The sequence below is a fragment of the Eschrichtius robustus genome, chromosome 14 (assembly GCF_028021215.1).
Source record: "Eschrichtius robustus isolate mEscRob2 chromosome 14, mEscRob2.pri, whole genome shotgun sequence".
NCBI lineage: Eukaryota > Metazoa > Chordata > Mammalia > Artiodactyla > Eschrichtiidae > Eschrichtius > Eschrichtius robustus.
Window position 1 is genome coordinate 16,987,190 of NC_090837.1, and position 13,307 is coordinate 17,000,496.

At 52.5% G+C, this 13,307-nt stretch overlaps 1 protein-coding gene across 3 annotated transcripts in view; it reads right to left on the reverse strand.

Annotated features, from left to right (window-relative positions):
* PXN (paxillin) overlaps positions 1 to 12,750 on the reverse strand; it is a 43,693-nt gene extending 30,943 nt beyond the window's left edge. For all 3 annotated transcript variants that reach the window (XM_068563813.1, XM_068563812.1, XM_068563814.1), the window contains exon 1: positions 12,631 to 12,750. In XM_068563813.1, coding sequence (XP_068419914.1) covers positions 12,631 to 12,643 — 13 coding nt within the window. In that variant the 5' untranslated portion in view covers positions 12,644 to 12,750. The remainder of the gene's footprint in view (positions 1 to 12,630) is intronic.
* Between the last annotated feature and the right edge of the window lie 557 nt (positions 12,751 to 13,307).

Genomic DNA, 13,307 nt, shown 5'->3' on the forward strand with positions numbered 1-13,307 from the left:
GCATACCACAACTAAGAGCCCACATGCCGCAACTAAGACCCGGCGCAGCCAAATAAATAAATAATGTTTTTTTTTAAAAAATGAGAGAAAAAAAACTATGAAGAGATATAAACATAAAAGATTTGAAAACAGGTATTCAGATAAATACTTGAACGAGAATGTTCATAGCAGCACTATTCACAATAGCCAAAAGGTGTAAATAACCCAAATGTCCGTCAACAAATGAATGGGTAAACAAAATGTGGTCTACCTATACAATGGAATATTATTCAGCCATAAAAAGGGATGAAGCACCAATACATGCTATGACATGAATGAACCTCAAAAACATTATGCTAAGTGAAATAAGCCAATCACAAAAGGCCAGGTATTGTATCATTCCATTTATACGAAATGTCCAAAATAGGCAAATCCATCGAGACAGAAAGCAGATTAGTAGCTGCCAGGGATTATGGGGAGGGAGTAAAGGGAAGTGACTGCTTAACGGATACAGGGACTCCTTTGGTGGTGATGAAAATGTTCTGAACTAGACAGAGGTGATGGTTGCACAAATTGTGAATGTCCTAAATGCCACTGAATTGTATACTTTAGAGTGGCTAATTTTATGTTATGTGAATTTCACCTTAGTTTAAAAAAAGTGAAGGGTATGTACATCACATGCATGTTTATGTATTTACAAATGTGTAGAAGATGGGTGGGTAAGATACACAGCAAACTGTTAACTACAGTTACCCCTGGTGGGGGAAGGAAGGAAGGACTTTCACTCTGTACCTTTTTCTTTTTTGTTTTTACAATAGGTATGTATCTTCTTTGACATAAAAACTTTTACAAAGTAAGTAACAACACTGGATACAAAATGGCATGAGAAAGGTCTCTAGAAGAAAACAAGGCTTGAGGCTACACTGTGGCAAGTGTGTGGTTCTAGAAATGAAGAAAACTAGGAACCAGGATATTCCCCAAGAAGGGCTAGAAAGAGGGAAAAAAGCACAGGCTTGTTCTGCTATTAAGTGTCCCAGGCAAGTACTTTCTCCTCAGAGGGTCTCAGTTTGTCCCTCTGTAAAACAGGTGGGTTGAACCTCATAAGTGATTTTCAAATGATTTTACATTTTTATTTTCAAATTTTTGAAAAACCACAAAACCCCTTTTGCAATTGCAGTCTTCAGTGGAAGCCCAATATATACACAGATACGAAGTGAGCAGCTCTGACTGAAGAGGTGATTGGCAAAGACCCCAACCACAGGAGTGGGTGACATCCTAAGGCCCCTTCCACTCTAAGAAAGACTGAATCAGTCCAGAACCACAGAGAAGGGAGTGCTGACTGGTCACACGCAACAGATCATTTGGAGGAAAAATCTCACAGGCAGTAGAAGCAGGGGGAAGAGAATGGGCAGAGCCGAGATGAAGCCCAAGCCAGTGACGAGGAAAGGAGCTGCTACCGGCAATGCCATCAACAGCCAGCGACCAGCAAGCCCAGGGTCCCCCAGGGGCAGATGAGCTGAGACACCCCTGGCCCCATGCCTCTGTCCGAGGTCAGGCAGATAGATAATAGCTGTCTCCAGGTCAGAATTCCTGCTGCACTAAGGGTGCAAACAGGATGTTTGGGAACAGATGATCACAAGTGATCACAGGAAGCATGACAACCACCTCCAGGTGACACTCCTCTTCTTCCCCAGCTTGTTTCTGGTGTGGCTGCCTCAGCAGACCAGGCAAAAAGACTTCCAGTGCGGCTCTCCAAAGACAGAGAAGAGGGTGGAATTCTTGGAAAGTTTAGGACAGGGCAGAAGAGACCATCTGAGGGGTTCAGACAGGGAGGAAACAAGGCCACTGAGCTATCTCAACAGCTCCCTCACCCCAAAGATGCAGCTAGGCTGACGCTCCTAAGGACGGTGAGGAAACCACACATCCACTTGTGAGGACATAGGACTTTCCAAGATGGGCAGCACGTAACCAAACGAGCCCAGCAGGGCACCAGGTCAGGTCTCCGACGAGGCACGAGTGTAGTGTTCCAGGCGCCGTGGCCGCTCCTTCATCCCCGCCCCAGAGGAGCCAGCCCGATGCGGCTGTCCTGCAGCTCACCAGTGATGAGAACCCACCCCAGCCGGTCAGCAGAGTCCAGAGGGAGTCCACGGGGCGAATGGTAAATCCGGAGGAAACCAAGTGCAGGCTGTGGGACACTCCCATTTCCACCCAAGGAAGAGGAACATTCCTGGAAACAGAGAGCAAGCAAAAGCCTGGCCACAACTCTCTGAGCCACTTCAAACCTGAATGGGGTCTGGGGCTGACCCGACAGATCGGCTGCCCCTAAATGGCTACAGAGGCAGACAGGGGGCAGCCTAGGTACTGGGTCCACTCAGCTGACAAAAGCCGCAGTTCACGGCCCATAAAACCAAACTCTCCTTTGTTCTACTGCTACTAGGAGCCTCACTGGCCTAGACCCATCCTGGGAGGTTTTGTAGGTGTTACAGACCATCCTTTACAGCCTGCCTTGGCCAGAGGAAGGCTTGCGAGTTCTGGGAGAAGCCCTGCACTGATCTCAGAGCAGTTCTCTGGCCGCTCTCAAACTTTAGCCTTAGATGAGCAATTGGTATAAACCAAGGCACCAAACAACCTCCTCCCCCACCGCTTCCTCCTCAAAGCCACGGAAGAGGCTCGGGGAAGCGAGATGTCACATAATCAAAACCCAGCTTAACATCACCAGCACCAGGACATGACCATTTCACCTGCAGAGCAGAGCCCCAAACACTAGTCCTCACCCCACAGGGCCACAAAGGGTCCCAAATCACATTCTCGGGGTAGCTAACAGAACTCAGAATCCTCCCCCAGGCCCAGCTGAATGGCCATCCAGGTACGTGTGCTCTAAATGCCCGCCACCAAGGCCACAGCAGACACAGGCAGCAGGGTTGTCAGGTGGAAAGGTGACAGAGAAAGCCAACCCCCCCCAGAGCAATGTCTAGATTATTCCAGGGAATAATAATAAGAATGATAATCGTTACCATTTATTGAGTACTTTATAGCATTTCAGGAAATGCTCCTGTTTCACAGATGAGGGGACTGAGGCTCAGGGTATAAGGTGACCTGTCAAGGTCACACAGTTGGCAAGGGGCAGCATGGATACAGACCCAGGAGAGGAGGGGCTGATAGGCGAGCCTGTGTTCTGTCTGTGGCACTACGCTGCCTCCCCACCTGCCTGGAACCCAGAGGGTTTCTGGCTCAGATTCTCCAGTGGAGGAAGTGGATGGTGGAGGTTCAGCATCATGGTGGGTGTCTGCAGTTCATACATACTCATTTAATCATCAGCCACCTTCAAGTATTTATTAAGCAACCACAGAGAGAACTGAGCCATACTCGGAGGTTAGAGACACTTGAACAGCAGGTAAGATCCCTGTCTTCAACGGGCTTACAGGGCAGAGGGGGAGACAAAAGGAAAAAAGCCCAGTGTACACAGATCTGTGAAGTTACAGTGAAGCGGGAGGGTCAAGAGGTTGGCTAGTTTTAACCGGAAAAAAAACCTTCTCAAGAAGGTGACTGCAGCTGAGACCTTAAGGGCTGAGAGTGAAAGGAGACGGACAAGTCAGGAGGCTATTTTCTGCAACATGGACAAGGGTCCAGACTTCGGGCAGAGCTAAGTGCTTGGAGTGGTCAGAAGTCAAATATAACTCAGAGAATGCAGTTCAAGAAACCCCCTAGACTTGGCAACTGTGTGTTGGCCGTAAATGCAGGGCAGAAAGAAAGCATTTTTAGAACCTTCCAAAAAGTGGGCCCGCTGCAGGCAACAGAGAGGGCCAATGCAAGGCCGGGAGCTGCAAATTCAACAAACCAGTGCCATGAAGGATGGGCGTCCAGTGTAGCCGACTCTGATTTTTCGAAAGAAATAACATACGGATTTTTGGGTGCAATCTCCTGATACTTTAAACGCTGGCAACTAATTCGGAATATTTTTAAATACCACGCAGGCCAAGTAACACAGGTCTGCAGGCCAAATCCAACCTGCGAATTCCCATCTCTGCGTTAAGGTTTCCAACACGAAGAACCAAAAAGAGAATGGGTTGGGCACTCAAAGACCTAAGATCAAGTTTTTGCAACATTATCTGTGGTGATACTGGGTGTGACCCCTTCCTCTATGTGCCCTGAGCTGCAGTTTAGCTTCCTCATCTGTAAAGTGGGGGAAGCTACCACATACCCCAAAGGGCTGTTGTCAGAATCATCAACAATGACGAAGCACGTGAACATGTTTTAAACCTTAAAATGTTGCAGAAATGGGGCTTCCCTGGTGGCGCAGTGGTTAAGAATCCCCCTGCCGATGCAGGGACACAGGTTCGAGCCCCGGTCCGGGAAGATCCCACATGCCGCGGAGCAACTAAGCCTGCGAGCCACAACTACTGAAGCCCGTGCGCCTAGAGCCCATGCTCCACAGAGAGAGAAGCCACCACAATGAGAAGCCCGCGCACCGCAATGAAGAGTAGCCCCCGCTCACCACAACTAGAGAAAGCCCGCGCACAGCAATGAAGACCCAATGTAGCCAAAAACAAATAAATAAAATAAATAAATTTTAAACTGTTGCAGAAATGGTTTAACACAGGCCAAGAGAAGGGAAGGGGCAATAACAGAGAGAGCAGACAACAAATGAGACCGTGAAGAGAGAGTGAGAAGGAAATGAGCTGGGTCTTTGCTGGCGTGCAGACCGGAAGAATCTGGACAATAGAATCCACGTCAGGGGTGGAAATATAAATTTAGGAGTTGCCAACATACCAGTGATAAAAGAGGTCATGCAAGTAGATAAGTTGACCTGGGTACCTAGGAGAGAAACAGGGAGCCCAGAAAAAGCCTTTGGGAAAATGCAATGTTGCGCCCCACAAAGGGATCAGAGAAGGAGGAGGGGAAGGAAGCGGGGGGTTCTGCGGAGAAGCAGATTTTAAGGAAGGGAGGGGAAATATGGCTGCTACAGAGTGAGATGCATTCTTAGCAAAAGAGAAAATGTGGAAGAACGGCCCAGGCTGCATTAAAAACAGAAAAAGGAGCAGACTAAAGAAGTTAGCAGGGGCAGACGGGGCGGGGGTGGGGAAAGGAAACCAGAAGGAAAGGGGATCCAGGTGTATCTGCGGATAGGTCACATTAGGCCACGAATGTCGACACTGATGGGAGATGCTGGGGGGGTAAGGGGGGCACGCGGGGAGTTACAGGAGGTGTTGAGGTGGCAAAAAGGGGATACAGCAAATAGCAGACCGTCCTGGAGGGTCTGTCTGCTGTGTGCTGAGCGCTCCCACGTCCATATCACGAGGCCTCCTGACAACGAGGGAGGCAGCAGCTCCAGGCTCAGTTCACAGCCCACTTGCAGCAGGGTCTTTCTGTTGTTGCAAGAGGCCCGAGTGTCCATGGCTCATTCAAAAAGGCTCCCAGACTGGCGTCCAGAGGAGAGTCGAGCCGTCTGAGGATCCTCGCGCTGAACCGAGAGGAGATCCCCGGAGGCCTCGGCCCACCTTGCTCATGCTAGCTCACCCTGGGTTCCACTCTTTCAAACGGCTGCAAGTGTGTGACTCGCTCTCTCCAACAAGAAAACAGAACAGAACATGGCTGTTTCTGCCAAGCGAGTTCTGAATAAGCTGCATTCCATTTCATTAAAACAATTACCTGAGTCCCAGCCAAGAATTACATAAAGCTTCCTCCCAGCACCACCCCTCCCCACCCCCACCCCCATAAAACACACATCATCCTGCTCCTCAAACAGGCAGTCAGGCTGGACACACGGCTCTGAGACCTCCCTAGGACAACCCCATGATCATGACCCAGTGGCCAGCCTCTGTGTCCTTGCTCGCTGACAGACAGACGTGAGGCTCACAGAAGACCCTCGTGCGAAGCACTTCCCTTAACGAGGGCCGACTGGCTGCCCAAAATGCTTCTAGTAGGCACCAGGGCCCTCAAAGCCAAGGGGGCCACTGGTGCCGGAACCCAGCTATTTCTCCCAAACAGATGGGAGGCCTGGTGGACAGGATTTGAGTCCGCACAAACCAAGACAAGAGAGACCTGGGAGTGGGGATTCCAGGAGAGGGAGCCTCAAGTCTGGAGAACTGGACAGCCAGCGGAGCTGCAAGCAAGAGCCTGGGGCCACTCCGGCCTCCGCTGCCCACAGGCTAATGGTGTTCCTTTGGCCACAGATAAGAGGTTCGTGATGTGAAGCAAATGGCATTTCGTCCCCTCCCCCAGGCTCCAGCTGCCCAGAGGCTGCTCTCTGCCTTTTGTAAAGCCTTGCTCTGCATCCCACCCAGGCAACCCCTTCCAAACTCTAACCAGAGCCCAGCATCTCCCTTGCCCTGACCCTGGTCCGGTTAACATCACCACACCCAAAATAACCCCAGAGGCTCCCTCCACACCAGGGAAGCTCACTGTCTCTGCCTGGCCCTGTCCTTTTTTCTGCACGGGTCACCATGTGCCCCCATCCCCAGCTGAGAGTCACCAGTCATCACCATCCCAGAACCACTTGGCTCCTGTCTCTGCCCACCCAGGGAGGCCGAGAGTCACTCAGGTCAACCACAGGTAGTCACGTATGAGCACCCTTGACCGAATAACTCCAAGCCCACTATGGAAAAGCAAGGTTTTCTTACTTTTTTCCCAGCTTTTTATCATGAAAATGTCTAAACATACAGAGAAGTTGAGAGGCCATTGCCATGAGCACCCATATACCCTCTACCTAGATTCATAGTTAATGTTTTTGCCACTTTTTTGTACACACTTGCACAAATTTTCTCTCTCCTTCTCTCTCTCTACATATATACACAGTATATACACATATCCCCCTTTCTTTTTTTACTACATCATTTAAAACTAAGTTGCAGACATCATGATATTTCACTCCCAAATACTTTCGCATGCACCTAAATAACAATGTTCTCCCATAAAACCACAATACCACAATCACACAAGAAATAAGCATTAAAAGGCCATCTTTAAGGGAAAATTTGGCCACTGGGGCTCTGCTGGGCCTGGCCAACCACATATTCTGCCTGCCACTGGCCTAGCGTCCAAGGCCTCCCTGGAGAGGCCAGCCCTGGGCCCCACTGGTTAGGCAATCAATCCATTAGTTGGAAGACTTATCTGGATGTGAATGGACGCTTGAGGCCGGATGTGACTCCAACTGAAAAGGCAACGTAGACTGGGAGGCCGTGGTGGCTCCAGGCCTATCCCAGGTCAGGAGACCATCTCTGGACAGCCCGCCCCCCCTTTTTTTTTGGCCGCACTGCCCAGCATGTGGGATCTTGATTCCGTGACCAGCGATCGAACCTAGGCCCCCTGCAGTGGAAGCGCAGAGTCCCAACCAATGGACTGCCAGGGAACTCCCCTGGATACCCCTATGAATCTGCTGGTTTGTCAAGATTTCTGGGAAAATTCAACTTCCTAATGCTTTCTCTCCCTCTCTCCCTCCCACAGGACATCCTCAATTCTCCACCTCAAAAGTTTCCTAGGACTTCCTCCTCTGGAAATGGGCTGGCTCCCAATGGCAGCCATGTGCAAATACCTGAACAAAGACAGGAGAGTGTATGGGGTGGGGGGCACAGAGAGGGCTCTGATTCCAAACACAAGGAGTGAAGAGGGAGCTCAGAACCCGCCCCAGGTGCTCCGCAGCAGCTGTGCTGTAGCTCGCAGCCCTGTCTTGAGGCTAACAGGTGACTGGAGAGGTAACAGGTAAGAGAGGAATGAGGTCCTCCACTGAGCAGGAGACACTGCCACAAGTGCCCAGTATCCCATCCTCAGCATGGCATCCCCAAGAAAGAACAAATGAGAGGGAAGAAGCCACAGAGAACAGGAAAAAGACAGATGTGAGACACTGAACAGAGAATGTGTGTGTGGGAAGGAGCAGAAAAGATTTTTAGCATCCTAGAAATGGAAAGCAATCAAACCAACAGGCAACCCAAGGGCTTCCCTGGTGGTGCAGTGGTTAAGAATCCGCCTGCCAATGCAGGGGACACGGGTTTGAGCCCTGGTCTGGGAAGATCCCACACGCCGTGGAGCAACTAGGCCCGTGCGCCACAACTACTGAGCCTGCGCTCTGGAGCCCGCGAGCCACAACTACTGAGCCCACGCGCTGCAACTACTGAAGCCCGCACACCTACAGCCCGTGCTCCGCAACAAGAGAGGCCACTGCAATGAGAAGCCTGTGCACCACAACGAAAAGTAGTCCCCGCTCACCGTAACTAGAGAAAGCCCACGTGCAGCAACGAAGACCCAATGCAGCCAAAAATAAAAATAATTTTTTTTAAAAAACAGGCAACCGAGATCGATCCAGTATCATGAACAGACATGTAAAAATGGTTACAAGCCCAATCTGCATTTAAATCCCAGCTCTGCCACTCACTAGTTATAGAACTTGGGCAAGTGGGCACACCCTTTCTGTGCCTCCATTTTACCATCTGTAAAATGGGTAGTAGTAATAATAACGGAACCTGCACCTCATAGGGCCAACATGATTCAATGAAACAATGTATGTAAGGTACCCAGCACAGGGCCTGCACATAGTAAGTGCTCAATAAACATTACAGTAAGAGTTCTGCAAACACTGTAAAAAAGAAAAAGTGTTCTACAGATGGCTGTTATTATTAATGAAGGCACTGAGACCAGGACAACCCAGCAGAGGGCTGGAATGAGAGTGAAGCTGGGAGGAAGTTTTTTCAACATCTCTGGCCTTGGAACAAGGTAAAGGCTCAAGGGAAGCTTTGGAGAGTCGGCACACTCAGGCACGATGAATAAATGGGGGAGGAGGGCTGGTCAGCACATCCACAGTTAATCTGGCCTTCCACTGGCCAATGCACAGCCACCCCTGGGGAAACTGGAAGAAAAGAATACTGAGATGTTCCCTCGGGGGACTTCAAACCCACAGTGGCAGGGCTCTGGCTCCCAGTGGCCTGAACATTTCCACACTATGGAAACTATGGCTGCCCAGCAGAAAGGGCACCTGCTTAAGAATCCAGCACTGCAGGGTCCGTAATCCCAGCTCTGCACCTCACTAGCACACAGCCTCGGAGAAGATTTGGCCCTGACGCAGAGCCCCACTAGGAACTCACCATCACCCCACAGGCCGCGCCTGTCACAGGCCCAGCAGCTGGGTGCCCTGACCCTAGCCTAACACACAGAGGCACCACAGATGGGTGAGCCCAAAGTCCAGACTTTCCATGGAACAGAGAGGCTCCGTAGCCCGGAATGCCCCAGGCAACTCCCCTGCTCCCCAGTACTCCCCCCAAGGACAATGAGGCACTGTGTTCCAGAGGGTCAAGACTGCTGAGAAGCTGCACGAAGACAGGTCCAGATTCCAGCAGCAACTGGGCATTGCCAACAGCTGGCTGTTCCCCTTGCAAGGGATGGGAAAGGCAAAGCTATCAAGGCCTGAACCAGACCACCCTTTGCCACCATGACCATATGGGACGGCCCCCAGGGCAGAAATGTAAAAGGTACCTAGCAATTACTCAGGAGGCCCCCATGGCTCATCCCCTTGGTTAATTACCGAGCACTTACTACCTTATTATGATGAAGATGACCAGATCTGGAATTGGATCAATCTGGGTTACAATCCCAGCGCCCCCCCCCACTGAATTTCCCAGACTCAGATTTCTGCATCTGTAAAGTGGAGATTAAACACCTCCCTCTCGGAATGGCTGGGATGATACCAAGGAATGCTGAGTAGGATGCCTGGCTCCCATCAAGAGCACGTGATCATTATTAGCCCCCAGCTGTGGTCACTGTCCCTACCCCCACCCCAAAGTGCACTAGACACGTGAAGGAGGGGAGAGAGAGGAGTCAGGTCGGGAAACATAATCAGAGTGCATCTCAGTGTTATGAGAACTCCGTCCAGGAAACTCCAGCCAGAACTCGAACAGGGAGAACTCCCAGCCAAACCAGCATCCAAACAGTAATGAGAAAAGCCACCAGCAGCCACCGCGCAGCACAAAGCAGAGAGAACACACACGGAAGGGCAGGACATGCTGTGTTTATGTTTTTCTGCCCAAAGAGCTATAAGTTTGTAACTTATTAAACAACACACGGTGAGTTTGTCACTAACAGCTACAGGAAGGGGAGAGTTCCCCAATTTTTTTTAAGACCAAAAAAAGTCACAGCAGAGACTATGACCCCTCTAGACTTGCTACATGTCAAACGCCCCTGTTTCAGGGACCAAGAGGCTCACAGCTGAGAGCACTCTCAGGAGAAAAATAAAAACAAGAGGCCTGGCCTATGTGTCCAGCCTAACTAGGAAAACAGCTGACGGGCAGGGTGCTGAGCAGCCATCCAGACAGCTGATGGGGCCTGAGCACAGAGGCAAATTCCTCTCTCCTCCTGCACAGCCCATTCCTCCCACCCCAGGCTCCGCTCAGCCAGGCGTGGCTGGCCCCCTGGGAGCTTAGGCCAAGGAAGCTGGGCAGCTCAGATTCAGACAACTGAGGAGCCTATGGTGGAAAGCAGCAGAAGTTACAAGTGGCAGCCATACCCCACTGTGACCCCTCCTCAGGAAGAAAGGCCTCGGGGTACACAGAGCTGCAGACCTAGGAGCTAGGGTTTAGGCTTTTAGCCATGATTTTGTCATTCTGTGGCTGTGCAGCCCTCGGCAAGTGAATCAACCTCTCTCAGCCTCAGTTTTCTCAATCTGTAAAAGGCAGGTAGTAATGATAGCAGTGGCCCTAAGGGGTTCTCAGAAAGGGCTGCTGTGAGGACAAGATGAGTTGAGGTATGGGGAAGTACTCCATGAACAGCAAATTTAAATTCCTACAATCCACTCTGCCAGGGCACTCTCTTTCCTTTCAGAGACGAACTCAGTTTCCTGGCCCTAAATGGAAGACTGTCAGAGGACAGGAATTCCGGGCTTCAACTGCGAACTCTAAAAAGACTTTCTCAGTCCTTCAAACAGCAAGGGGACTGTCTAGAAGCAACAGAACCCCCATCAGCGTTTCAGAAACTGTAACTCTGCTCACAAATTCTCACTGGGAAAGCACTGAGACTTTCAGATCCTGATTCGAAAAATATCCCCCGGCCTCCTTTCAGCTCAGTTATTTTTATGTGAAAAAAAAAATACCTGCCTGAAAGCCATGCCAACCTTGAGTGCGTTGGAAAAATGGGTGCCAAGCCAGACCCAAAGGCAGAACTATGCTTGACAACCATCTCACTCTGCAAAACAGGCAGGACCGGACACCATACCCAGCTCCAGGATCTCGGGGTCAGGGGGGTGGGGAGGCACCCTGATCCCAAAAGGAAGCCTCCGGGAAGCAGTCAAGTCCCAATCCTCCTCCCTGTCCCCTTGGAAATTCAGTGCCTACAAATAGCCAGTCTTAATTTAGTGCCCTGTGTGCTCAGGGGAGGCCCATCAGTCCTGTCTGATGAATCCACCCCTCAGAGCCTGAGACAGAGAAAGCATCAGCGGTCACACAAGCCACCCACAGTCCATAGAGAGAAGACAAGGCTCCTACAGAGAAGAAACTTTTCCCCCCTCCTCAACTCCCCGGCTCAGAGGCCCTCCAGTTACAGGCGTGAAGGAGAGGGAGGGAGAGTGAATCCTCCCACTCCAGAGTTCACACCACTCAAGGCATTCCTAGAACCCTGGCACCAAGCTCCCTGGGTTTAGTGTCTGATTCCAGGAGATACTTTCCCCTACCCTAACACCAAATCAAGACTGGACTGAGAAGAGTAATTTGGGAGCTCCACTAACAACGAAAACAGTAAAACTCTGTTCTGGGCATCTTAACTTCCTTACCTGCGTGGCTTCCCGCAAGTTATGCTGCTGCGGGGGTGGAGGGAACGTTACCAGCCTGGACAAGTTCAAAGATGGCCATACCTTGGGGCCCACTTCCCACCTCATTCCTCTGGCATTTCACCAGAGTCTGTCTCCCTAGCTTACTCTTCTAGGAAGAGGCTGATCTGTGATATAAAAGGGGAGGGGCTGGTCCACAGAGTGGCCAGGGCAGTCAGTGAAATGGACCGGGGGGATCAGTGGGACAGGAGGGAAACTTGTCGTTGTGGCGGCTCAGAAGCTCATCAGAGGCTGTGTCATCAGAGGCTTATCTCTAACTTGTGAATCTAACCTGTAAAATGAAAGGCGTCGGCTCGGTGGGGCTACCCCTTAAGTGGGGATGTCAGTCTGTGAAAGGGTGGTCCTCGAGGGGGTGGGAGCAGATCCCGGAATTGAGGGCCCCGCCTGTGAGATTAGGCAGCTGATCCCCAGGTTGGGTGTTCCATCTGTGCGATGGGGGTGGGGGAAAGGTTTGTGAAGTGAGGGTCCCACAGCGGGGGAGGTGGTCAGGTCCAGGCAGTGGGGGCCCGTCCCTGAGGCGGACGGGGCGGGTCCTTGACGTGGGTCCCTGAAGAGGGTCCCTGTAGCTGCTCTGGGAGATGGGGGTGGAAGCCCGAGGTCGAGGGTCCGGAGGTGGGGCTGTCCTCCAAGCGACGGGGTGGCAGCTGTGAGGACGGTGCGGGGCTGGCCTTGGCCTGGGACTCAGGCCCAGCGCGGGATTCCGGCCCCGCAGAGCCCCGGCCGGCCGAAACCAGAGCCGGGACCCGGGCCGCCGCGGGTGGGATTCCGCCTGCCGCTCGCTCGCGCCCGCACCGGCCCGGGGCCGCGCACCTCTCGCTGCCCACTCCCTCGGCCTCCCGCTCACTCACCGAGGTCGTCCATGGCGGGGCCGCGGGCGCCGGGAGCCGGCTCGGCGTCGCGCTCGCTGCCCGTCCCGGGGCCGCTCCTCACCGCCGCGCAACTTTTCCGCCGCGAGCCTCGGCCCGGAACGGAACGCGCCGCCGCCGCGCGCGCCCGCGCCCGCCGCGCGTCCCGCCCCCAGCCGCCCCCGCGAGCACGCGCGCCCCGCCCCCGCCGCGCGCTCCGCCCGTGGTCGCCCCCGCGAGGCTGCTGGTCCCGCCCCGTGAGCACGCTGGACCCGCCCCCGCCGCCGGCCCACGAGAGCGCGCGCAGCCTGGACGGTGGGCGCCGCTGGGCGAGGCGGCAGCGCCGCCTTGTGGCCGAGCAGGCAGGTGGGACGCTCCCAGGCCTTCAGGCCCTCTGTCAGTCTTTCTCTGTCTGAGAGTCACATGCCTGACGGGCTAACAGATCCATCTGCCTGTCTTGACGTCTCACAATCTGACCTATGTCTGTCCATCCATCAGTCACTCATTCATCACATGTCTGTCCACTGGAGAGTCAGATTTGTCCGTCTGTCTATCTCCCAGTAAGTCGCCTCCCAAGAGGACCCTAAATCAGTACCAGGCGAGGCCGGGAACATTTGGAGGACCTTTCCTCGGGGCGCCCTCTGGATCGATGGCAGTGAAGCTCGCAGCCCAGGCTTTGG